Below are 26,806 nucleotides of genomic sequence, written 5' to 3'. Positions count from 1 at the left end.
TCTGGTTAAGGCCTCAACACTTCATTTGCTGGTAACTTATCTTGAGATGCCTGTAATTTTTTTTAAAAAAAAGTCTCATGCCACTCCCTTTGTATGCAGGTCAAAAGACAACCTTAGGTGGTGGGGAGAGGAACCTATAAAGGTGATCAGAGTCTGGGGTCACGGAAACTGAGCTCTCGGAACACTCGAAGCCCAAAGTGGGTGATCTGGGACCTGGGAGGGAAAATTAAATGCCCAAACACACCTGGGCACATTGCACATCTGTATTTTTCTTTTCTTCTTGTTTTAGTTTTTTTTTTTTTTTTTTAAAGCACACAAGTGGTCTGGAGGAAACTTATTTTTTAAGCTGCTACAAAGCTGCTTAGCAGCTTTGCACCTCCAAAGAGAGATCTGAAAATAAGATATTTACTTACATTGCATTTCCAAGGCTTCCCACAGTGTTGTCAAATGGTCAGGCCTCTCCCAGCCCCCCATGGTTTCTTATCTTAAGAATGTGGGTTTTATAAAGAGGGACCAAGACCAGCTACCGCCACAGAGTAGATTGAGTGGAATAGATAAGCTCCAACTCTAACAGCTGGGCTTACTTTGTGTTTTAAATAGATAACGAAGGAAAATAGCCCCAGATTTAGGAACCGAGATTTAAGTTAGGAGGAATAAAAGTGAAGGTCCTAAAACCAACTTCGTGCAGAGCAGTTAACTAAAGAAAATTCTCCTTGCCATCACAGAGCATTAACACAAACACACACACACCACAGAGAATTGCACGGAGGACCATACGGATAATCCGCAAATAGTCTCCCAATGGGAAGGCCTGAGGCTGAAGCGGAATGGAAGCAAGAATTAGGAAGCATCTGGAAGCATGAGAAGGGGGGTGCTTTGGGGCCCGCCATCCTGAGGGAAACTTGCTGCAGCTCTGTTTCATCATCCTTTGTTTGCAGGTGCGGGAGAACACAATCTCATGGTATGAAAACCCGATCATCTGTTTGGCACCAATTTTTTCATTTGTAGCTGAAATAAAAGGGTCAGGGACAGCATGTTGTTTTCTTTTCCTTTTCTGCGGGGTGATCTTTCTGAATTAGCACCCCAGGTCACATCCCTGTTCACACGTTTCCCACAGAGGAGCGCCGTCCTGGCAGTTCGGTGTTGACGGCGTTGGCACAGTGCACCCAGACTCTGGGACCAGCCTTCCCTCCAAGGGCAATTACTTGCAGGCTTCTCCCTCCAGGGAGCTGGTCCCCTCAGTGTCTCCTGAAGACACTTTGTAGATTAATGTCTCTACAGGCCTGCATCCACGTCTTCGGTGCTCCTCCTGCCGTACTATTAAATCCTTCCCCAGTTTCAGATTGGATTTGAGCCTCACCTCCCTCTTGAAGACTTCCCTTTCCTCCCAGGATCCTTTTTTATACTCAGATCACACATTACCCTCCACCCTTCAAAACTGTCTCCCTGCGGTATATACCTCTCTGACTCCCCCTGCTACCCCCCACCCCCAATGAAGAAACTCTTGTTAGTTTTTGTCAAAAATGATTGTATTGCCTTTGATCGCAAGGCACTTTGGTGAGAAGCTGTTGAATTAATAAAAATTTCTCACCTGAAATATTAAACAGAACCCAGAAAGACAGCTGTTAACTTGAAAAGGAAAGCTGAATTCAAAAAGCAAGGAATGGTCTCATCGCCCAGGAGAGATTAGAAGAATCTCCATGAGAAAGGGCGCTCAGAGCCCTGCCAGGCACCCAGCCTTCTGCCTTCAGTTCAAAATTCCGCAAACCCAAGGCTTCTCGGCCTTTTGGCTAAGATCAAGGCTTTTGGCTAAGACCTGCAGCCTGTGCTCCATCCTCAAGATATCATTCCACAAGTGTTCCAAGAGAAAGAAAGAAGGCTGTGAGGCAGTGAGCAGACCTTCCCAGAATGTCCAAGACCTTCCATTCTCTTTGTTTCTTGCCTCTCGGGTTCAGAGATGAGTGGGAAAGCGCTGCAGAAGGCCAGAACTGGGGAGCTGCAGCCCGGCTCCCCACGGCTCCCTTCTTCCTGCCTCATTCCTCTGCACTGGCCAGCTGTGCCAGAAGGCCTGGAGCACAAACTTCCATGTGGAAGTCAATTTGAAAGAGTATTTAGTTTATAAAAACATAACACACCTGATTTTGTCGACAGAGAGGCTCACCTTTAAAATAAATACATGGGAAATGTGGCCTGCCCTTGGCATAGGGGTGTAGGTCACGGCTGTCAGTTTTAAGGGGAAAAAATAATGTAGGCCGGTCCTTTGTTTCAGCAGATTCGAGCTCAGATTGAGTGCTGAACCCTGAATTCTGAGTTCTCACCCCTTCTGCAGTAGTTTCGAACAAAGTCATCCTTGTCCACTGAGAATAAAATGGGGGCTAACAATTTCTATCTCTCTGTGCCCCAGGCAACTTAAAAACAATGCCGTGAAAAAAGAATTTGAACTTTTGGGAGCTAAATGTTATCTAGCAGGAGGAAATCGTTGTGTGTTCTTAATATTTGATAAGATTTCTACAAAGATTTTGAATTATTTCCATGTGTGTATCTGAGCAGTATTGGGCAAGCTGACATTATCTTCATTCTTTGTGGCTAAACTCACGGAAGGATTCCCAGGACCTATTTCTCTATGACGTATACAAGTTTTCCCTCTCTTAGTTTCTTCATCTGTAAAATGGGTATACTGATCGTACTTATCTCCTATGACCAGGTAAGAAAATGCACAGGAAGTACATTGAGAAGCAGGTGTTTTACAACCAAAAGCAAATGAATTTTCTCAGCTCCAAATATGTATTAAAAATAAAGTTTCCTGTCAATTTACTTATAACCCATCATTGTGTAAGGAAAAGATCACTGAAGTAGGAGTTCTCATTTAGAGTGAGATGTAGGCAAGCTACTTACTCTCCCAGGTTCGTGTTTCTTTCAGGTGAATTAGGGGTGACGGCGACTCAGTCGGTTGCGCAGCTGACTTTGACTTGGGTCACAATCTGGGGGGGGGGATCCTGAGATGGGAGCCCTGTGTCAGGCTCCTCGATCGGCAGGGTGTCTGCTTCTCCCTCTCCTCCCTTCTGCTCCTTCTCCTGCTTGCTCTCTGTCTCATAAATGGATAAAATCTTAAAAAAAAAAAAAAAAGAGTCACTTATTTAAAAAAAGGGTGGGGGGAGCTGGCTTAGAGAATCTTCGAGAAATTTCCAGTTCTAAAGGGACTCAGGAATTTTTTTCAATTCATTTTTAAACAAAGTTTTAATAAAATTTAACACAGCAAGTATTATACGCCTTAGCAATTTATATTTTAAATGTACTTCAGATTAAAATTGTTTTATGCAGTTTTTAAATACAGAAGGATATGGAAAGTGATAAAACTTGACTTGTTTAAAAAATAGATTTGGAAATGCTGTGGGAAATTCAATTATATTTAAAGGTGCAAAAACAAGATTGAGATCACTGCTAAAAAAATAAGGAAATTCACTTTGGATGCCCATTGTTTCTGGAAGAAGGGTGTTTTTATGCCTGTGTGGCTCTGACGTATTATGTGGAGGTCAAAGCAGAGAATAGTCCCCTTCTTTTTGGAACATTTCATCCAACTAAAATGGAAGGAATACAGCTTAGCACCAATGCACATCCAAATAAAACATAGACCCTAAATTTGATATGCATCTTGTTTGTAGTAAGAAGAGTTTCATGGCAATCCAGGCCATGATGGAAACACCTCATGACGTAGAACTGGATTCAAATTCTGGCTCCTCTCCTTTCTGGTGTGACCTTGGGAAAGTTCATAACACATGTGTGCCTCGGTTCTTAAAAAATGGGATGACCCTTGGAGTGTTGTCAATATTAAATGAGATAATACACATAAGGCTCTAAGAAAAATGCCTGACACATAGAAAAAGTTCAGCAAACATTAGTTATTATTATTGGACTCCATAAATTACAACTAGCTGTCAACTACAGAGTAGTCACTGTATTAGACCCTGAAATATCTTTGGGGTTTCAGCTTTTTGTGTCTCATCTACCGTGTGTTAGAGAGTTATATAGGAAATACCAAAAATTTAGCAGTCCAGTAGGGCCCAAGGAAATCTAGAAAAAAGGCACTTTGGAGTCAAAAGACTAAATTCAGGAGGAAATAAGAGAGGTCAATGCGTAGTTGCTTGAGGTCTTGTCTTGAAGTTGTTGAGTTCTGTTCCAGATTTCAGAGAGCAGGTTATGATGCATATATTAAAACTATGGTGACATTCAAAGAGTCAGACGTGCTTGATTAGACTTTCATGTTCTGTATTTATAAAGATGTTAGTGGTGCTTTTCCTCAGTGCAAGTGATTTTTGGCTCTAACTAATATTTATGACTATAATAAAGTCTATTCAGCATAAAGTATGTGATGAATTTGTTCCAGTTCTCAGCTTGCTTTTATTTAAGGGGATATCCCAGAAGATGCTACATCTTGACCAATCATTTCAGCGGATAGGGAGTGAGCAAAATTTAGGCAAGGACAATTGTACTTAAGCACTATGAGACAATATGAGAAGTAGAATTTTGGCAGTAAGGCATTCTGTTATATGAATTTATCATGGAAGTGGCATAGGAAGATATGCCTTTTGCAAGCAGTACTGTGTTGCTTTGTGGTGATTCCAAGCTTGCCCCGTAACGGTCAATGATGTTTGGTTTGAGAGTTTCCGCACATGGACATGTCGGGATCAAAGGGCATCAAAGGTGATGAATTCAACCTTCAAGAGGTGCCTATTTGGTCTCCGTGATCTCAGGTTGGACTCCCACTGGCACCAGAGTGTTTGGTTGTCTTTGGGGGCTTTGGTAATGGGAAGCCAAGGAAATCATAGTTATTCTGTACCACTGCCTATGAAGTTTTGGCAGGTGTCTCTGGCAGATACTTTTATGACCCCTTCATTTGCACCTTGCGCAAGCCAAAAGCTCTAGATGTAAAGGAGAAAAGCAAAGGGGTCTCTTCTTAACGGGCAAACTGACTGAAGTATTTAGGGAGGGAGGAAGAATAGAACAATTGGAAATAACTTGGAAGTTCATCTTGTCCATAGCCGGTTACAGAAGGTTTAATTAAGAAAAATGAAAAGGCTGAGGATTCTCCTGTGCTTAGTATTCCTTTTTTGGCCTCCTCCATTTCCACAGGCTGATGGCTTTTTAATATTAACACCATTCCAAAAGGCATCCCCCAGGTCCCATTACACAAGCCACAAATCACCGCTCCAACAAAACGTTCCGAAGAAAAAGCGGCTGTGATGGGCCCCCACTGGGTACAATCTTGATTCTCCAGGGAAAAGGAACTCTCAGAATTACTGATTTGGATGTATTTGGGCCAGGAGCTGGGCCTTCCCGGGAGAACATAAACACCGGACAATAAACACCGCCCCTCCCCCCCACAGCAAAAACAAAACATCCAAGGCGCTGCTGCGGCGGCTGACCCTCGGCACCCGGCTCCGAACGTGACCATAAAAACAGAAGCAGGGCTGAGCCCGGGCGCCCGGGAGCACGGTGCAGGTCGCGGGCCGCGCCGCAGGGCTCGCCTGCCTGGCAGCGCGGGTCCGGCGCTCCCGGGGACTTTCACCTGCTCTGCAGGCGGGCGTCGCGGGGCGGGGCCAGTACGGGCGAGGGGCGGGGCCTGGGCGCCCGTGGGAGGAGCCGGCCCAGGCCCCGCCCCGCAGGAGGAGCAGCTCCGGGGCGGCCGATCCGGCGTCTCCGTGACAGGCGCCCCGCTCCGCCGCCGCCGCTGCTGCCGCCGCCGCCGCCGCCGCTGCTGCTGCCGCCGCCGCCGCCTTTTCTTCCTCGTCCCGGGCAGCCGCCGCGCCGGGTCCCGCTTCGGGCCGCGCGCCCACCGCTCCCTTCCCCCGGCCCGGCGCCGCCCGCTCCCGCCGCCGCCGCCGCCGCCCTCCTCGCCCGCAGGAATCGTGCGGCCACAGCGCCGCCCGCAGCCGCGCAGCCCGCTGCCGTCCGGCCCTCGGCGCCGCTCGGGTCCCGGCTCCCGCGGCCGCCTGCGCCCCTCCCCTCCCCTCCCCTCCCCTCCTCACCCCTCCCGGGTCTGGCCAGCCCCTTCCCGCCGCCGCCTCTGGAGGAGCCGGTCCACCGCGGGTCACCACCATGCCCAGCAAAACCAAGTACAACCTTGTGGACGATGGGCACGACCTGCGGATCCCCTTGCACAACGAGGACGCCTTCCAGCACGGCATCTGCTTCGAGGCCAAGGTGAGGGGCCCCCGAGGGGGGGCAATAGCCGCCTGGGGGCACGTCCGAGCGGACGCGGGGCTGGCGGGCCAGGCTGATGTCGGGGGCCTTTCTGTGAGGGAGGGGACTCCCCTGGTCGGGACTGAATTCCGCGGGCTCCTGCCCAGAACTGCTTCAGAGCGGCTGGGAAGTTTGGGCGGTTTTGCTGCGCCCCCTCCTCCCACCTGCGGACGCCCCCATCCTCACCTCCCGGGACTGCCCGACTTCCCGATCCCTGCTTCCGAGCAGGAGAAGCCAGCGAGGGAGCGCAGCCTGGACCCCTGATTCTTTAGAATCGCTTTGGGGAAGCTCTGGTGTTATTTACCTGCTGGGATCCCGCGGGAGAGGTGCTTTCAGGAAGGTTTTGTTTTTGTTTTTGTTTTTGCTTTTTTAAAGGGGGGGATGCCTACTTCCTGATCGAGGAAAATATTACAGGGGTGTTTCTGTGTTTGTTTTTGTTCTAGATTTCAGGTAACCGGGTCCAGGTGTCAGTCACTTCTTAAATGCCTGATTTGCCAGGACTTCTTTGCAGGCGCCAGTCATTGAAGGGGGAGGGGTGAAAGCTGCCCATTTGCTAGTTTTGTGGCGTAATGTTAAGTTTCAGCAGCTAGTGGGGACCCGCTGTTGAAGAATTTAGCGGGGATGACTGGAATTTGCAGCGCCAAGGCCAGAGCCCCGGGTCGGTCCTTGGGGAGGGGGCGGGGCGCAAGCCTCGGGACTGGACCCGGAGGTGCGCGGTAAGGCTGGCCCCCTGGGATGCCCTTCCCAGAGGGAGGCGTTCTGGTTCCTGCGATCGCAGCTGGGCTCCCGCTGCCCATCGCTTGCGGAAAGTGCTTCTGCTCTTCCTTCGTGCCGCCTGACCCCAAAGACTCAGAGTTTCTCAGCACCTGCAGCGTGCCTGTCGCTGATAAGTGACAGAAGGTATTGCCCCTGCCAGGAGGTTGTTTTTTAGGTTCTTGCTGGTTTTGAAAAAAGACACTACTTTAGATGTGGAGACTGTTTTACTCTCCGTTCCCTTTTTTCCTTCCTGGCTTTGAAGATGCAGGTTGTTATCTCAGGCAAGGGTGATTCCGTCAGGTGGCTATTTCCTTCAGTTTGTGAAACATTTTTTGAGTGTCTGACATGTGCCCAATGCAGTCAGTTACCTTCAGATCTTTCTCCTTCTCATGGGGATGTGTGAAGTGGTGAATCTTACTCCCCCACCACCCCATAACCTTCCCCCAACCACATTTGCTTGACCTAGGACACCCCTGCCTCCATCCCACTCAGACCCTGTGGAGGAATGCAGAGCGGAGTTAGTGGGTATGGCTGGGGCCAGAGTGGGGCTGTAGCCAAGATCTTATCTTGTTTCTCTCAGAATAGATCTGGTTGGTCTAAGATGGGATGTTTGGGTTAATTTTTGTCCAGGCCTGTTGCTCTGGTGAGCCTTTGTCACTGTACAGCATGGCTTTTCATTGTGCCCATAATTCAGTTTTCTTGGATATCCGTAAACTGGGGAATTGGCTTTGTCTTGTTTGGTTCACCAGTGCTCTGTTTCACAAGAATGAGGGCAAGAAGGGGGATCAAGAATTAAAGTGTTTTAAACCCTTTTTAATTCTTTTTTGCACAGTCTCTGCCTTTGGTCCCGACGAGGTGTCAAAACGCGACAGGCATAAAAATCCTATTGAAAAGTCAGATTCTTGCCACCCCCAATTCTAATTTGACTCATCTGGGGGGGAGCCTGGGACTGGGTACCTTTAAGGGGGATTGTAGTGATTTAATGCAAGTGGCTGGGACCAGATTTTGAGAAATATTGGGCTTGAGGCTTGCCTCCAACTTGCTGGATCTTACCTTCACCTTCCCTACATGGAATTTCTTTTCTAAGCAAATGTCTGGGGCATGATGTAGTTCCTCTAGTGACTTCCCCAGGTTGACACACAGTGGTGCTTGATTAGAGGATGGGGAGCCACAGCTGGTCCAGGCTGTTCCTAATGCAGATCTGAGACACAGCTGACCAAGGGGTTCTGCCCTGAGAACGGCAAGGTAGAGGAGAAAGCACAGGGCTGACTGAGGACTGGTCCTAACTCCCAGCCCTTTGTAATCGATGCTGGACACCAGGACGTTCAAACTGCATCAGCCGGGACCTGAGTAGCGGTGGAATCCGATTTTCTGTCCCAGAAAAAAACCCAGCCTCCTCGGGCTGGTTTCCACCTTCCACCAGAGCAGGGTCTGTGGACCTTCACGCTCCTTGGGATGTCAGGGTTAAATCTGCACCACATTCGTTTTGGAAAAAAGCACGGGCTGGGAAATGTAAATGTAATCTCGGGGCCTTGTCAGATCCCCTTGGAAAATGAGCCCAGGTCTTTTCTGTCCCAAGCGCTGGCAGTTTTTCAGAATCAACACTGGATGGAGGGGCTGTGTGGATGGATGCCACTCATCTTCAGGCCTCTGCAGGGATTGAAAGGGTACGGCTGGGGTGGAAGGGTGTCTGGGAGTCAGACGGTCGGCGCATTGAGAAACAACATCATGAGGGCACCTGGGTGGCTCAGTGGGTTACGCGTCGGACTCTTGATTTCGGCTCAGGTCATGATCTCAGGGTCGACAGATTGAGCCCCGATGGGGCTGGTTGAGGAGCCTGCTTAAGATGCTCTTTCCTTCTCCCCCATCTCTCTCTCTCGAAGAAAAAAAAAAAAAAAGAAAGAAAGAAAACAAAAAACATCATGCACTTAATCTCAGATGTTTTTCATGCGTGGTTTCATGTGATTCTCACTGCTTCCCTGGAGGCGGGTCTCCTCATGTCTTATAAATGACGGTATAGGCTGGGGGGGGGGTTGTTGCCTGCTGTAGTGCACACAGCTGTGGATGGCAAAGCCAGCATTTCAACTGCTGGGAGCGTTGACTCCTTCAGACTCCCAGATCGCGTGCTTACTTAGTCATTTTTATGGAGTGTCCACTCTGCTGGGCGGTGGTCTGATTCATGGCTCCCTGGCGGGGCATTCTCAGGTTGCTGGCCTCTTGGACTCTGATGTAGGAAATTCCGTAAACTTTTAGTGTCGGGCTGTTTGCACATATCCCCTTTGGTTGGGTGCTGCTCCTAATTACCTGCCCTCCGTGGGCAGCATGGGTGCCTAGCCCACTGATCCTTGCTGGGAGGTGGGTGGTAAAATCTCACTCGGCCTGATGGCTTATGTGGCTGCTCTGTCCCTGCCTCTCCCTTTGTCCCCATGTGTCTTCCTGGTAGCCAGTGCCACTGACCGACTGTCTCCCCGTGCTGGGTGAGGAGGGGACTGGGCATGGCTTTGGTGTTTATGCATTTTGTAGGTTTTTTTTTTTTTTTTTTTTTTTTTTTTTTAAATTCACATGGGACTTTCCCATACAAAGCCTTTTCTTCAGGTAGAAACAGAAGCATTCATGTCCTCTCTGTTTCTCTGATGAAAAAAATTGGGGGATCAGAGGGATTAACTCATCTAGCATCACAGAACTGCTCCGACCATCTGATTCTAGCTGATATTTAGTGAGAACTTACTACGAGCCATGGAGCTGCTGCTGCCCCAGGGCCGTTGTCTCCTGGTTCCGGTTCCTCCTCCTGATGCCCAGTCTGTATACCCAGGCTCATCGCCTCAACCTTTCCTGGAGACCATGAGTCTGGCGCAGACTGTCACAACCGGAAAGCACCTCAGCTTACCTAGGACACAACCCCCTGTTTTATAGCCGAGGAAACTGCAGTGCAGTGGAAGTTGTTGACCCAGGCTCACCTCACTAGATAAGATGAGATCCAGGCTTCAAGTCAGTTTCAGGAATCTCTTGTTGCTTAACCGATTACCCGAACACGAAGTGGCTTTAAGCAGCATCTGTTTATTTTGTGTGCCAGGAATTCAGGCGGGGCTTGGCTGGGCTGTTCTTCTGTTGCACGTGTTGTTGTTGATAGGCTCAGTCATTTGGCTTCATTTAGCTGTGGCTGGGCCGGGTTGGAAGGTCCTTGAAGGCCTCTCTCACATGGCCGGTTCTCCCAGGGGTGGTTCTCTCCATGGGGTCGCTTGGATGTCCTCATAGCATGATGGCCCTTTTATGTGGCAGCTGGGTTTGGGGAGGGAGTGTTCCAAGCAACGAAGGCAGAGCCTTGAAGTCCTGTCGTCCAAAGTTAACGCAGGGTCATTTTTTTATTCTGTTGGTTAAATCAGGCCATAGGCTGGCTCAGATTCAAGGGGAGGAGAGGTGGACTTCATTCCTGAGGGGTGAGCATTAAGGCCACATTGTATGGGTGCACACGGGGTGGGAGAGATTGCCGAAGCTGTCTTTGGGTCATGGTTGGCTACGAGATTTTGTGCCCCTCTGCATACACTGTCTGCAGAGATGTGCATGTTATTTGAGGATGTTGTCTCCTGCCTCTTTGTGGAACCCCTGCCCCAGCATCAGGGGCATACATAGCCAGCAGTAAGAACGTATTTGTCAAGTGGAAGAAAGTACCCGCTGTAGAAAGTCTGAAAGTAAAGATATTGTCCTATTGTGGAGTGATTTTGCAGTTGGGAGCTCCTGGTCAAATCTGAACTCTGCTGTCTGGACATATTTCCCTCCTTGCTAAATGGAAGTTTCTGTGATTTGGATTTTAGAGATTCCAGAAACCCTGGACGGCAGGCTGCCTGTGGATGCCTCTTGAGCATGCTGCGGCGAGGCCTTCCAGATTAGGACATTACATTATTGGCTCACCATAAATGGGGTGCTCTGACTCATACTTGAGTGCATAGCGTGGTGAAGAGCTCTCACCCCGACTCCACAATATCCTGGGTGTGGGAGTTTTGCCTCCAAGGTCTTATCTTCTGGACCAGTAGGGGTTCAAATGAAGGGCCTGCTGTATATACCGACACTGCCACTGAAGCAGAGTTTCATTTCACCTTCTCATGTATATGTCCAGATGCTTTCAAACTCATTGAAATCTTTTTTTATTTTTAATTAAGTAAGTTCTGCCCCCAACATGGGCTTTGAAGTCACGACCCCAAGATCAAGAGTCGAGTGCTCTACTGACGGATCCAGCCAGGCGCCCCTCCCATTGTTATCTTATGCCGGACCACTTTTGGGGGGCAGTCAGTTTCAGAGATGCAGCGCTGCTCTGAGATGATGGCTGTTTTTACTCGTGCAGGTGCCCCACTGTGTTCCTCCACAGCGGATGTTTGGGGATCTGGTGGGCGGGTCTGTTTCTACCTAGCCATACATTTTGTGAATTGATGGCTTTCAGTCTTGTCTCCTTGGTGCAAAATGTCCAGGTCCCTTCAATGTGCAGATCATTCAGCCACATGTAATGTTGACCTTTGCCAGTCATTATGTCCAAGACCCTAATCAGACTCACCGTTTATTATCGCTTACTCATAATGCTGCTACTTCCAAGAACTTGAACTTTCAGAACACTTTCTTTGACTATAATTATCCGCCTCCTCACACCCTCGTCGCCTTGAGGCCTTGAGCTCCCCGGTGAACTTGCCATCTTTGTCCTGCTTCCCAGAGCTGCCTGGGGCCATGCCCATGACCCTTTCTGCTCCTTCCACTTTGCTACCCAACATTGCAAACTTGGTGTCTGCTGCTTTCCTTCCTCTTTTTGGAAAATGAACTTCCTTTCCCTGCAACATTCTGAGAGTTTTATTGAGGCATAAGTCACATACCATACAGTTCACTAACGTGAAATGCACAATTAGGGGGTTTTAGTATATTCACAGATACATGCAACCATCACCATAGTCAGTTTTGGGATATTCTCATCACCTCAAAAAGAAACCTCCATACTCTCAATTTAGCATCCCCTACCCTCCCATCCATCCCAGCCCTAAGCAATCATTCAACTACTTTCTGTCTCTAGATTTGCCTATTCTTGACATTTCATATCCATGAAATCATATAGTATGTTTTTGTGTGCGTGTGTGTGCGTGTGCGTATGAGTGGTATTTTTTTTTTTTTTAAGATTTATTTAATTGAGAGAGAGTGCACCCACACATACGGGGTGGAAAGGAACAGAGGGAGAGAATCTCTAAGCAGACTCCTTGCTGAGTGTGGAGCCCGACGAGGGGCTCGATCTCACCATCCTGAGATCACGACCTGAGCTGGAACCAAGAGTCGGACGCTTAGTGGACTGAGCCAGCCAGGCGCCCTGCGGGTGACATCGTTAGCTTAGCATGTTTTCAGTCCGTATTGAAGCCCGGGTGAGTGCTTCATTTCTTTTAATGGCCAAATCATACACCACTATGTGGGCCTACCACATTTTGTTTATCCATTCATCCACCGATGGCTGCTGAGGTTCTTTCTTTAGCTTCTATGAAGACTTTTTCTATAAACACGAGTGTCCTTGTTTTGGTGGGGATGTCCGTTTTCATTTCTTGTGGGTAGATAAGGAGGAATGGAATTGCCTGGTCTCCTAGTAACTGGGTTTCACTCTTTGTGGAACCGGTAGGGGCTGTTTCTAGTGTGGTTGCCCCATTCGCACCAGCGGGGTTTGGGTTTCCCATGTCCTCATCGGCACTTACTATCGTCTGGCTTTTTGAGTCTAGCCAGTCTGGTGGGTGTGAAAATGCTGTCTCATTGTGGTTTTGATTTGCATTTCTCTGATGAATAACGATACAGAACATATTCTCATGTGTTTATTGGCCATTTATATGTCGTCTTCGGAGAAATGTCTATTCAGATCCTTGACCCATTTTTGGATTGTCTTTTTTTTTTTTTTAAGGATTTTATTCATTTATTTTACACAGAGAAAGAGATCACAAGTAGGCAGAGAGGTAGGGAGAGGGGGAAGCAGGCTCCCCGCTGAGCAGAGAGCCCAATACGGGCCTCAATCCCAGGACCCTGGGATCATGATCTGAGCCAAAGGCAGAGGCTTAACCCACTGAGCCACTTAGGCGCCCCTTGGATTGTCTTTTTTAAAAAGTTCTTGAGCTGTAAAAGTTCCTTATTCTGTATTCAAGTCCTTTATATAGATGTGAGCACATTTCTCCCTATCCTGTGGGTAGTCTTTTTACCTTCTTGATGCTGCCCTTTGAAACACAGATGTTTTTCATTGTGATGAAGTCCAATTATATATTTTCTCCTTGTCCTGCTTCCTTTTTTTGAGATCCCTCTGCCCTCTGTCCTCTGCAGAGTTCTTGTTCAATCTCCTCTGCACTGGCACTCCCCACCTTTCCCTGGGCCCACCTTCCTCCCCAGTTGGTCACTTGTCTCTGCCCAGGAATGCGCTGTGCCCTTCCCTACATGACGACTCACTTCTCTGCATCTCTTTAATAAGTGTCCCTCCCTCCCTTGCGCAGCTCATTCCCAGGAGAGAGCAGTCTAGTCTCTGCAGTTTCCCAGGGTCTCTCCAGCTCCTGGAGGTGTGCTGACTTCTGTCCTGGCTCCACATATAGGAGCTGTTGTACGGTTTCCCTTTTCTGTCCTTGTTCCTTGCTGATTTTCTTGCTGTCCTCCTCCTCGGAATGCCTTAGTCTGACCTCCGAGCAGGCTCGCAGGTGGCTGTGCTCTGCCTGTCCCTCGAACTTGCCCTTCTCCTCCTTGCTGGCTGTTCTCTCTCCTCCCTTGGACCTCTCCTGGGACGGCTTGTTTGCATGCCCTCCTCGCTGCTAGGCAGGTTGGCTCCTGGACCTCTAACTCTAGTCCAGCCCGCAGATCTCTGTTTGCTGCTTCCGCGGACCGTCTCTGCCCCAAGGAACGTGGATAAGCTGGCAAATCTCTCTGACTTGGGGCCTCTCTTAGTGACCCCACCATGCTCTCGGGCACTGAGGCCTGACATTTTGGAGCACTGCCTGGACCCTTTGGTTTAACAGCTGACTCATCAGTTGGCCACTGGATCCCCATTGTGGCCAGGCTCTTCTGTGAATCCCCATATCAAGTCAGTTGCCTCGTTCTTGAATCTTCTTGATGATCTCCGCCCATGCACCCTGCCTGTTCCATCCTTTCCCACCTCTGGCTGGTTCAGACACTAACCGCCTCTTCCCAGACTGTTTGAATAACTTTCTGGAGGCCTCCACTTGATCCTATAAACTTTTGCTCTGGTAATTTTCCTGCAATATAATTATGTTGTCCTCCTACTCAAAAACACAGAGAGTCTCCAAGCCTACTATATTAGATCCAAAATTCTTAGCATGATATTCAGGGCTGTTTTTGAACAATTCCCCTTCTCACCCCATACTCCGAGCTGGTCAGAGCATACCCCATTCCCTTGGCTCCCATGTCACGTCCCACACAGATCTAGCCTAGCGCCCCTTGCTGGGGCAGATGTGACCTGTCCCTCCTCTGTGTTGAGGGGACTAACCAGACCCCACTGTGCAGTTAAGCAGCTCTGATTTTTTCTCCCCGTGCCATCATCAGGGGCCTTGTCACTTTGAGTCCCCCCACCCCCATGCCTTCTGCAGTGCTGAGTGCAGTGCCTTGCATAGAGAATGTGTATTTGCAGTAAATGAGCATAATTTCTGAGATGCTCCCTTTGAGGACTGCCAGGAGGGCGCTGACGTGAGCCCAAGGACTGGATAGGCCTCCGCCAGCTTCCATCCCCTCCTGACCTGGTCTCTTGCTCTGTGTCTGTGACTTGCAGTCCCCTGGCTTCCCAGGACGCACACCCTCCGCGCAGCCCGCCCCATGCCTCTTCCTTCCAGAGGAAGTGCCGAGTAAGCATTTTTCCTGAATTAAATGGAATCCCCATGATGGATGTGCCATGGAATTAGAATCTTTGATTACAGAACATCTGGCCAGTTTCAGGAGGAGATAATTGTCATTTATTAGTAAAAAGAAAAAACCCCAAACATTTTCAGCCTGTTGTGTTCTCATTAATGAATTGGTACCCCCTACCCCATTCATTGTTTTGTTTCCTTTAACTTGCTACTTTAAGGACATGGATTTGGTGGACAATATAGTATAGCATGAATTCAGGACCCAGACTGTGCTTGGGTCCAAATCCTGGCCCTGTCCCTCTCTTGCTGTGTGACCTTCTGTGAGTTACTCAACATCTGTCCCATGGTACCCTGGTCTATAAAAAGAGGGTACACGTACCCCTACCTCCTGGGATAAATGAGTTGCACATGGAACGCCTCATGCAGAGCCTGGCCCAGGCTGGGCTGTTGTTGTTGTTGTTATTATTATTATTATTATTATTTTGTCCTACAAATTGCACCATAGGTTGCATCTGTGCGTGGTTGTAATCTGCAGCCTTAGATTCATTCTTTGGCAAGTCAGAGGCCTGGTAGTGTATCCACGCCGCACGCCCATTTAAAGCTGTAGCTACAGGACCACTTGGATTCCCAAAGTTGCAACTCAGACAACGTGGCTGCTTTGGGGGCTTAAAATAGCTGTCAGCCTCCTTGGGAGGGAATTAAAAAAAAAAAGGGTTAACTTGCTTCTGGTGCATGCCCCCATCACATGTGTTTCAGCCTTTAATCCTCATTAGGATTAAAAATCACAGAATCTCCTGGCGTGCGGGATGCTGTCTGTCTTCGCTGTCTTTCTCTGAATGTCTTGGATAAATATTTCTTTAAGCAGAGGTAATCTAAGCTGAAGGAATCTGGCATCATGGGATTAATTAATATCTCGTGATGCTTACATTTTCCTTTTCAATTTTTTGATTCAGCATCATGTTTCTTTGTAAGCCCCGGAGCAGCTGGCTTTAGAAGTTACTTACAGGGGCACTTCCAGCAGGTTTCACATCCAGAGCGCCCCAACACTTTGGACCCCTTGCCCCCCCCTCCCAACCCCCAGTGTGAGCCCAGCGGTTTTCTTGTCAGTTTTCTGCAGCACTTGATGGGGGCTCGTGGGTCTTCCCTGATGGTCATCTGTGCAGGTGGAGGGCTGTGGGCTCTCTCCCATTTATTCTGGAAGCTACCATGTTCCCGGGAGGACTGTTCACCTGACCAGCCTTGAGAGCTGAATGAGACCTGGAACTCTCCTACACCCAGAACATTCTGAACTGCGGAGAGGGAGACTCATGCTTGCAGAATTGCCCCAGGTCCTGGGTTCAGTGCTGCTGTTCCCTGCTGGTCGGGTGTGTGCATCTCTGGCCTCCCAATCTAGGCCGTAAGCTCCTCTAGAGCCCAGCGGAAGCACCACGTGTCTGCCTCACGCTGTCCACATCATAGAAAGCCAACATCATAATCACGGTCATTTTAAAAGCACTTACTGTGTTCCAGGCCCTGTTCATATTCTCTGAAGTGATTCGTCTTCCCAGCAGCCGCGGAAGTGAAGGTTCTCTTATTTCCCGTTTTACAGATGGGGAAGCCGAGGCATAGGGAGACGGAGCTTGGTAATGGGTGGGTCCTCCCAGCCAAAGCCAGGAGTCTGCCCCTGTCCTGGTCCTTTAAGCTGGAGAAAGCCGGCTCATCTTGGGACTTTTTTTTTTTTTTAAAGATTTTATTTATTTATTTGATAGAGATCACAAGTAGGCAGAGAGGCAGGCAGAGAGAGAGGGGGTCCCAGGATTTTTAAAATTGTCCATCTGTTGGCTTTCCTGGGTTTCTGATTTTTCCAGCAACCAGTCTGGGATACATGAGGCCGAAAGAAAACCCAGGGAAACCTACTACCATGTTGTGCCTTGGGTGCGGAGGTCCCTGGCCGGTTGGCCTTCTTTCCACCTTTGAGTCCTCTTCTGCTTCTTTTCTATGTCCTAGTTGGAGTTCTCAGTGCTTGTCAGTGGGAGGATTAGAGGGGTTCGTGGAAGAGGTGATGGGAGACGAAGGTCCAAACTAGCAGTTACAGAGTAAGTCCGAGACGAGCAGTGCAGCAGAGGGAGCTTGGTCGATGATCTAGTAATAACATCGCAGGGTTATCGGACGATGACGACGCTTGTCCTGGTGAGCACCGAGTAACAAGTGGACTTGTTGAAGCGATGGGTACACCCGAAACTGGAACCTTGTCCTCTGTACGTCGGTAAAGCTCCCCCAGGTGATTGTAATCAAATCAGGACCCATAATTGAGAATCTCGGGGTCAGCGGCTGGAGCCAGCCGAGGCAGTTCTGGTGGAATGACCAGAGGCCCCGGTCTCTTCCCCAAGGGCTGGTCTTTATGAATCTTTGTGTAACCTCTCCTAAGTCCTTAAGACCCTGATAGTCCCTTTCCTTCCATAGATTTATGGCTTCCCTCCATGTGGCCCGTTCTGAAGCTAACTTGTGTTCCCAGAATACATGTTCCCAACTCCAAGTGTAGAAATAGATCCAGTCCTATAGGACGTATTTATCGTGCTTCTGTACTGGCGGCACAGTGCTTGGTGTTGGGGTCAGAGAGCCAGAAGACTGGACGGTGACCGGAGGGCCGTCCTGCTAGCTGGGGAGATATGGATATGTGGAAAGATGAGCACAGTGGTAGGCGTGGGTAGGAGCACATACCGTGTGCTGGCTGTTCTCCGAGGTACCTTACGCCCTTTCTCATTCAATCCTTGTAAGTACACTGCGTGAGAGATGGTATTTTCTCTCTTATCATGGTGGTTTAGGAGGCTCCGTATTAAGTGACTTGTCCAAGGTCACTCTATCCCCAAATCTAGGCAACACTGGATCTCGAATTTGCTAAAACAAGGCGTTGCATTTTCCAGTGGATGTTCTACTGAGCTCTCTTCACGAGCTGTGGGTACTGCTAGGCTGGGAGAGAGCTTATCTGTCCATCTTCTTCCCCAGTCCCAGGATGGTGTTCCAAGGCTGTGGTTAGTGGCTTGGTCTGTGACTTTGCAAGGGGTCCTGCAAGAGCATGAAATGAGGATTCTTGAGTGTAAGAGTGTCACTGTAGTAGTTGTGCAAAGAGTGGGTTGCACGTGTGTGTGTGTGTGTATGTGTGTATGGTAGGGGGTAGTAATAGACTGGTGAGAGCTGTTTGCGGCTGGAACCAGGGCCCCTGTTCCCTTCTGGAAGTTGCGAGAGGTGCAGCACCTTTCAGTTTCGTGTGTATGAATAATGACGGGAATGGGCAGCTTTTAGGGAAGTGAAAGAGAAGGGAAAGGTGTGCTGTGGTGGGAGTGGGGGAGACGAGGGTGTATATGTAGGTTTTAGTCCTTTTTTTTTTTTTTTTTTTAAGAGTAAGAAAACCACAGATATGAAGAAATGTGTGAGGTAGGAGGACCCATACCCCAGGAAGCTTTTAAATACCAGGCTTGAGGGATACCTAGGTGACTCAGTCGGTTAAATGTCTGCCTTCGGCTCAGGTCGTGATGCCAGGGTTCTGGAATCGAGTCCTGCATCAGGCTCCTTGCTCAGTGGGGAGCTTGCTTCTGCCTCTGCCTGACACTCTGCCTGCTTTTGCCCTCTCTCTCTCTGACAAATAAATAAATAAATAAAATCTTAAAAATACCAGGCTTGAGAGATGTGGCTTGTAAACAGTAGGGAACAAAAAATGTTTCTAGGGGTGACCTACATGCGTGTGTGTATGAATGCGCACATACAGTGTCTTGGGATCAGGAGAGAGAGAAGAGCTGTTTGTAAAAATAAAGCCAACAGAGGACCAGTGCTAAAAACCCACGTGTAGGGCCCCAACCAGTGTGACCAATGGTGGGGGACATGGAAATGAAGGGGAGAGGTCAGAGAAGTTACAAAGACAGACTAGGGCCAGGCTGTATTGGGGAGGAGAGTCAGAAAAGATGCAGAGTTAAATACTCTGTGCTTCCTAGGAAATTGGATTGGATCATTGGGACTCGTGTGACAAAGCTTTAAGCCACCTCCATTAGAGGATCCTCTAAAGTCTGAACTGCACGAACTTGAAAGGTGGTTTCACTTGCCTCCTCTCGCTGTCTGGCCCGAAGCTGTTGGCCGGGGCTGGACCCTTGGCTGTGCCAAGTCCTGATGTCCCGTGTGGAATTCTCTGCCTTTCTTGAGCAGTCCTGACGTCTCTCACTCCCTAAGAGCTGGGGAAGCACATTGAGGCTTCTGACATGCGGCAGTTTCCTGTCCGTTGAGCTGCACGATGAGCACAAGACTGTGTCTGTGGGAGCCCCTCGTGAAAGGTGGAAAAGGCTGAGTGGGCTGCTTGGAAGGTCTGGCTAGCTGGCCTTCTCTGCAAGCTGGGATTATGACGACCCCTTCTCCCTCCCAGTCTCTTCTTGAAGTGGAGGTTGCTGAAACACGAGAACTTCAGGTGGCGATTCTAGAGGTCACTGTTGACAGATCTGTAATGGGTTCCTGAGGCTAATAATGTTGTTAGAGGCATCAGACAGCAACTTCCGGGGTGTCCCTAGACCTTTGGCTAATGTTCCCTGCCTGTATCCCAACCACTTCTGTCTCGTACAGTGCCCCCCCCAACCCCACCGTCCCCCTCTGTGGTAACTGCTGGCCTCTGGGGTCCCTGAGGGAACACCATGTCTGATGCACTATGGACGCATAACAGGTGCACCACTGACCTTGCATGAACAAGCGAACCAGGCCGACGTCACTAAGCACGCATAGCTTCACTCCTCCCCACGTTTCCCTGGTGCCTTTGTCTGGAGTGGGATCCCTGGCCTCACTCTTGCCTCGGGAATTCTGCTTTGACCAGCCCGCTTGTTGTCTGAGTTGTGTTGGACGTATTTCTCAAAATGGTTTTTGTGGAGAGCGTGGGGTGTTGGACTTTGCCCTCTCAGCCTTTCCCTTGGCAAGACGGTGCAGATTTCTATGGTCAGAGGCTCCTTTTCCTTGACTGAAGGTGATCCAGCCCGCAGCCGGAAGCTGGCTTCCTCGTTGCCCCTTTCGGATGGGTTTGTCTGCTCCGTTCTCCTCTTACGGGGCTTCCCACCCCAAAGGCTGGTTTCCCACTGGTCTCCCGACTTTGGGAGGTGGTCTTCCTCTAATTGCTAAGCACCATTTGGCTTATAACCTGTTCTTTGTGTACGTAGCCTGGGCCCTGCATGAAGGGCTTGAGCTTCTGGGTTTTCAGCAGTAGCTGCTCAGTAAACACATGGAGATGTGAGTGGAATGCAGCAGGGGTGTGGGTTTGGTGTGTCAGGTGAGGCTGCTCCCCTCGGGTCCTTAGACGTCAGGCGCTTCATGGCAGTTATGCCTTCTGGTGATGATTTCCTTTTCCCAGCAGTAGCTTATTAAGATGTCTGAACTACACGTGAGAGGCTGCGGACCCCCGTCTTCTGTGGGGGAGGGCTCACTGCCCTGGTTCTGCCACATGGAAGGGATGCCCCTCCTTGCTCCCTGCTAGTCATGTCTTCACCAGCGTTTCCTCCTTCCCCGGGGTGGCCGGGGCTGGGGAGACCTGGATATAGCATAGGAGTCCCGGATGGCGGCAGAACCAACCCTACCCTTGCTTGGATCAACAGCCTGGTCCTTGTCCCTTTCCTTTCCTTGGAAAGGTTCTTGTCCCTTTCCCCTCTTTCTACTTCAGCCCCCCCACCCCCAACCTGTAAGACACCGGAGCGGAACTCTCACAGCTGAAATCTCAGCAGATCCTCGAGGTCCCCTCCAAGTCCAAGAGTCTGATTCTGTTGGACTCTTCCCATTCCTTCTGCAGACCATCCCCCTTTCTTGATGAAGTCGCATCCCAGTTACCTGATGTCCACATACTGGTTGACAGATCAATTAGAGCAAACAGCCAGAATGCAGCCAGACGGCACGTGGTGCTGCCCGTGTTCCCGGCCGCGGCGTGCCCGCTCTCGGGGGCGTGGGAGGCGGATCTGGTGCTCCTGCCCCGGGCTCTTCATCTGTGTTGCTGAAGTAACCACACGCAGGCAGAATTTATTTGCTCCGTGTCTTATGTTCTCAAATATTTACACCTTTTTCTCCTCTCGGGGTTGGGGGGGAGCCTTTGAAGTCTCAGTTGTCCATTTTACCCTATTGCAGCCAAAAGAGAAGTTTTGAAAACAGTAGAACACTACAGGGTCATGATCTGCAGAAAGGCAAAGGAGGGGGAAAAAACAAAAGACTGAGCTTGGTCTTGGATTTTGTAGAAATTCAGGGGGGCGGGGGGCTCTGTGCGCCTGCCAGCTCTTGGGCCTGCCAGGCCTTGGTCCTGAGGGCAGCCTTCTTGCCCCCTTCATATGTCAATGGAGCTTTGCAAACCCAGCTGTGCCTTTGGATCCCACGAGAACTTACAAAACAGAGAAGCCTCTGTCCCCTAGGGACTCTCCGTTCCTCTACCTGGGCTGGGGCCTTTCTATCCCTGTAATTTAAAAGCTCCCAGGCGATTGCTCGCACAGCCAGGAGACGAATGTGCATGCAGGCAGGCCCCGGTTATTCAGACGGACCAGCTGATTGGGACAGAATGCCTTTCTGTGGCTTTCCTCGGAGAGGCATAACTGAACGAGGGACTAGATATGCTTACGGGTGCGAACGCAGCACTTGCCTCCCCGCAGGTAAGAGCATGGGGGCCCCAGGTGCGTAGGTCTCCGTCAGAAGGTGGCTGGCAGGTTTGATGGCAGCTGGCCAAGAGGGTGGGAGGGTCATCCACGCGACGGTGATGGTCCCCTCTGAGAAGCCAGGAGGGGAGAGCCTGGAGCTGAAGCATTTGGCTGGGCGCTGCCGATGATCGCCTCGATGTGTTGTGTGGAACCTGCCAGGGCTGATCCACATCTCCCTCCCCGTCCTGTGATACATCTTTCTTTGCGTTGGTGAATGCACACTCCCTGGTAGCTGGCCTCTCTTTTGGGCCTGGGAGATTTTTCTCTCTGTCTTCCCTGCTCTCTCGCTGTTCTCCTTCCCCCTTCTCCTCTCTTCGGCTCCTCCAATTTTTTTTCTGCCTCAGACTGGATTCTGCCATTTCTGGTATCTTTTAATGCAAGATGATTTTTTCAGGACCACTGTATGGGCACCTGAGATGCTGATTTTTATTTATTTTTAATTTTTATTTATTTTTGTAAGGCCTTTATTTGACACAGAGCAAGCGCAAGCAGGGGGATCAGCAGGGAGAGGGAGAAGTAGGCTCCCCACAGAGCAGAAAGCCCAATGCGGGGCTCAATCCCAGGACCCCAGGATCATGACCTGAGCCGAAGGCAACCACTTAACCAACTGAGCCACCTGGGCACCCTGATGCTGAGTTTTATTTCTAAATAAAAATCAGCATGGGAAAATACATACAAAGAGAGCTCAAGAATGAATGTGACAGATATAAATGTACTTATGAGTTCATAGTCCTATTTCCAACTCAACTACAACTCAAGACTGAGGTTTCTTTTTTTTTCTTTTAATTTTTTAAAAATATTTTATTTGAGAGTGAGAATGTGTGAGCAGGGTGAGGAGCAGCAGAGGGAGAGAGATGAGCAGACTCTATGTGGAGCTCGACCTGGGGCTCAATCCTAGAACCCTGAGATGATGACCTGAGCTAAAATGGAGAATCAGGTATTTAACCAACTGAGTTCCCCCACCCAGGTGCCCTAGACTATGAGGTTTCTTCTTAACCTCTATTTCATCTGTGCTATCACGCTGAATTCTAGTTTTCAAGTACATAGGGAATGATAGAATTCAATATCCTGTAATTACTCTTTTGGTCTATCCCATAATACCCAGGCTGCTGTCTCCGAATAGTAGATACTAACACTGGCATCAATTATAATGCTGAACACATTCAAAAGCCTTGTTTGCCAGGCCACCCCTATACTCTGCCATTCAAAAGAATGGCTGTCCTAGCTCCTTGCAGTACTCTGAGTAACATACGGCCCCTTATGGTGTCCATGTCCTGATCTCTAGTACCTGCACTTGTTACTTTATATGGCAAAGACTGCATTTGTGATGAAGGATCTTGAGAAGGGAGATGATCCAGGTGGGTTCTAAAAGCCACCATACATGCCCTTATAAGGAGGGGGCAAAACCCAATCACTTCCAGAAAAGGAAAAGAACCGAGTGATCTTGGAGGCAGAAATGGGGTGATGTGGCCACCAGAAGCTGGATGAGAAAGGAACGGACTATCCCCTAAACCCCTTGGAGAGAGGGTAGCCTGCCAACACCATGATTTTGGTCAGGGAAAAAGATTTTGGACTCCTGGCCTCCAGAACTGTAACAGAATAAGCTGCTGTTATCCCAAGTCACCAAATGTGTGATAATTTGTCACAGCAGCTGTAGGGGACTGATACAGTCACATGGCCTTTACACATTGTAATCGCTCCCTTTCAATGCCCACTTAGCCTTATTCCTTAATGACTATATACTTCAAATACTTCTATCCTTGTGTCTTGTCATTTTAATTATTCGAAGTTCATTCTCTGGGATCCTGAAGAAGGACTCATGGAACAGTATTTCTAGGTCTAGTTATGCCTTACAGTTTTCTTAGAGTGTGTCTTTATTCTGAGTCTGTGTTCTCAGGTACATAATATGTTCTCTGTGAGGTTTTCAATACATATATATGGGGGGTAGTTTGAGTTACTGTTCTTAGAGTTCTATTTCCCTGCTTTGATTTTGTTTGCAAGGACCCCTCTTAACCCTATGTTGGTTCTTCTTTGTCCATCTTCACTATTTGTCATGTTCAAGTCCCTTCGATGTATATTTTTCATCTGAACACATTCCTGACTTTTCAGGAGTTTTGTTAGGTCTATTTTTTTCTTCCTTATAGTTTAGATTTTGTTTCTAAAATGATTATTTTTAAAATTTCTGATTCTTGAATTTAGTTACTTCTGAATTTTCATAATTCTAACTTATGTTTTCATGTCTTGCATAATTTACTTTTTAAAATAATTTTAGCTCATTTTGAAACGATGTTACATTTTAACATTTTTCGAATGTCTCTCTGGCATGTTTTCATTGTTCCACATCTCCAGAGCTATTTTGTTTGGTCCTTATTCTTTTTCTTCTAGAGCTGCCTATGGAGTTGACCCTGATATTTTCTTTAATTTTTATGTGAACTTGCTTTCCTGAATTTTTAAAAGGATGTGAGGTTCAGGAGGATTTTTGACTCCATAGTTCTTCTGTTTTCAGTTAGATTAGGATAACATGGTTCTGTTTCCCGCTCCCACTTTTTTGGAAGCTTTTCTTTCCTTTGTCCGTGTTGGCTGCCCCACCCAATTTTGATTCTGCTGTGGGTGGTTTCTCCTCTCTGTGGGATCCTGTCCTGGTAAGTCCGTTGAGAGTTCATGGAGGCTGGAGCTGCCCTCACCCTTTGGATCTCGTTGTGGGCCCTGCACAACAAATGTGGTTCTCCACTTTTCCTGTTGTGGTCTTCAGTGAGTACCTGTTGGCCCTTTTGGGGTTCTCTTCTCTCCATCCTCACGGGCCCATTGCTTCCCTTTGTTTTTTCCCACACAGACACCAATACTATGCTGGCTGCTGATTTGTACCCATCCACATGTATTTTGGGGATTATGGGGCTACCTTGTCACCACTTTTTTTTTTTTATGTTGTCCATAAGTTTTTAATTTTGTTACTTAGTTGCCCTGTTTTTAAGGATTGCTGAGGGCCCAATGATTATATGGTTTCATTGCTGCCATTTTCCCAGAATTGGCGTTCCATCTTTTTATTTCCCCTATGATTGGGAAAACTGCTGACTGAGAGTTTAAAAGTTGTTTTCCTCCCCATGAATCAGCAAAAGGTGTAAATATTTGAGAACATAAGACATGGAGTGAATAAATTCTGCTTACGTGTGGTTGCACTTGAGCAACATATTGATGAGCAGTTAAGGGAAGAAAGAACACCAGCTCCTTCCTCCCACACCCCCGAGAGCGGGCACTGCACAGCCGGGAACACGGGGAGCACCACGTGCCGTCTGGCTGCATTCTGGCTGTTTGCTCTAATTTATCTCTCAACCAGTATGTGGACATTAGGTAATTGGGATGTGACTTCATTGGGAAAGGGGGATGGTCTGCAGAAGGAATGGGAAGAGTCCAACAGAATCAGACTCTTGGAGTTGGAGGGGGCCTCGGGGATCCGCTGAGATTTCAGCTGTGAGAGTTCAACTCTGGTCTCTTACAGGTGGGGGGGGCCTGGAGTACAAAGAGATGAAAGGGACAAGGTCCAGGCTGTTGATCCAAGGAAGGGTAGGGTTGGCTCTGCCGCCATCTGGGGCTCCTGTGTGCCATATCCAGGTCTCCCCTGACCCCCGGCTCCCTGCTGTGTAAAGGGTAAACAGACTATTGTCAAGTTGAAGAGGGCTTTTGTAGAGTAAATTGAAGGGTATTCACTCTCTTGTTTTAAGAAGTTCAGTGTTTCAGTTAGTGGGTTTTCTTAAAATAGAGGCACACATAATTGGGGGTTTGTGTGGGATAATTGGGGAGTGGAACAGAGGATTTCATCCACGGTGTCTCTGCTCTCCCATGGCAGGATCAAGAGCAGAACCTGAACGCCCGACCTCGTCCCACTGAACTTTTCACTCCAGCAGTGATAAATCTCGTGTTTGTTGACATTTCCAAGAAAAGGAAGTGTTTCTCTGAGAGTCCTGTGCTATCCATTGCACAATTGTTTACAACTGATGATTTAGTGGATTGCCATTTATTCATCTTCTCGTATTCTCTCCTTAACGGTCGTCTTGCTTCCCTGGCCATGGAGGCAGTAATTCATATTTGTGTACCCAGTTTGGGTTCCATATGTATTACATGCATTGAGTGAACCTGGAAAAATGAAAGTAGTATGTGAAAAAGATTACTCGAATTCCGTGCATTATTGAGCATTAATAATTCCCAGATCCTCAGGAGGTGCAGGGTGGCACGCCTTCCTGGATGAAATGGTTGAGAGGATTTGAATACTAATCCCCTTCTATACTCCCAGGCGCAGGCTCTCACCACCACCTTCCTGTGACAGTGACAGTAGATAAAACCACAGCAAAAGTGTTTTGCCATCAGAGAGACATGGCTCCTTGACGAGGCAGGTGCTTGGCAGCTGCTTTTTCCTTGTTTTTTTTGGAAAGATTTTATTAATTTTTTTAAAAATTCATTTATTTATTTGTTTGACAGACAGATCACAAGTAGGCAGAGAGGCAGGCAGAGAGAGAGGAGGAAGCAGGTTCCCTGTTGAGCAGAGAGCCCGAAGCGGGGCTCAATCCCAGGACCCTGGGATCATGACCTGAGCCAAAGGCAGAGGCTTTAACCCACTGAGCCACCCAGATGCCCCTGAAAAGATTTTATTTTTAAGTAATCTCTACACCCAGGGCAGGGTTCAAACCTACAACCCCAAGATCAAGAGTCGCACACTCCGCAGACTGGGCCCTCTAAGTGAACCTGCTTTTCTGCCTCCTTCCTCACGTAGTCAGCTTGTTCCTGCAGTTTCTCAGACACTTGAATTACTGTGTTTGATATGCAGGTCCTCTGAGACCGTTATTTCTACCTACAGGTAGGAAAATTAGGTCTTAGCCTCCAAGTGTCCTTCATCCCTTGGCTGGTGAAAGGCTGTTTCCAGCAGGACTGGGACTCCAGAGCCCCTGCCATATTGCATGCTGTCTCTCCAAGCTGGTTCTGGAAAAATGTTCCCCCGCCCCCAGCCCCCCCAGCAAGAGAACAAGTGGGAATGTGCTTAGACTAGAGGATCATGGAAGATAATTTTGTTATTGCAGTGGGCAAGTACTTCTTGAGTTCTATGGCAAGCCAGGTACAGTGGTAGGTCTTAGGGCAATAACATAAAAATTTTTTTGTTATTTTTTTGTTATTATTTTAAAGAGCCAAGTATGAGAGAGCATGCCCAGGGGAGAGGCAGAGGGCGAGGGAGAGAGACTCTGAGGCAGGCTCCCCACTGAGCGTGGAGCCTGATGTGAGACTTGATCCCATGACTCCTGAGAT

The 26,806-nt window shown here is 48.6% G+C and overlaps 1 protein-coding gene across 3 annotated transcripts in view; it reads left to right on the top strand.

Moving 5' to 3' along the window:
- The first annotated feature begins 5,668 nt into the window (after positions 1 to 5,668).
- Positions 5,669 to 26,806, top strand: part of CUNH1orf226 (chromosome unknown C1orf226 homolog) — a 260,479-nt gene continuing 239,341 nt past the window's right edge. For all 3 annotated transcript variants that reach the window (XM_045086554.1, XM_004751409.3, XM_013055532.2), the window contains exon 1: positions 5,669 to 6,201. In XM_045086554.1, the coding sequence (XP_044942489.1) occupies positions 6,097 to 6,201 (105 nt within the window). In that variant the 5' untranslated portion in view covers positions 5,669 to 6,096. The remainder of the gene's footprint in view (positions 6,202 to 26,806) is intronic.

This window comes from Mustela putorius, unplaced genomic scaffold (assembly GCF_011764305.1).
Source record: "Mustela putorius furo isolate JIRA1106 unplaced genomic scaffold, ASM1176430v1.1 tig00000997_pilon_pilon_pilon, whole genome shotgun sequence".
NCBI classification, from domain to species: domain Eukaryota; kingdom Metazoa; phylum Chordata; class Mammalia; order Carnivora; family Mustelidae; genus Mustela; species Mustela putorius.
Note: the sequence above shows the minus strand (reverse complement) of the source record. Positions and strands in the feature narration are given on the sequence as shown.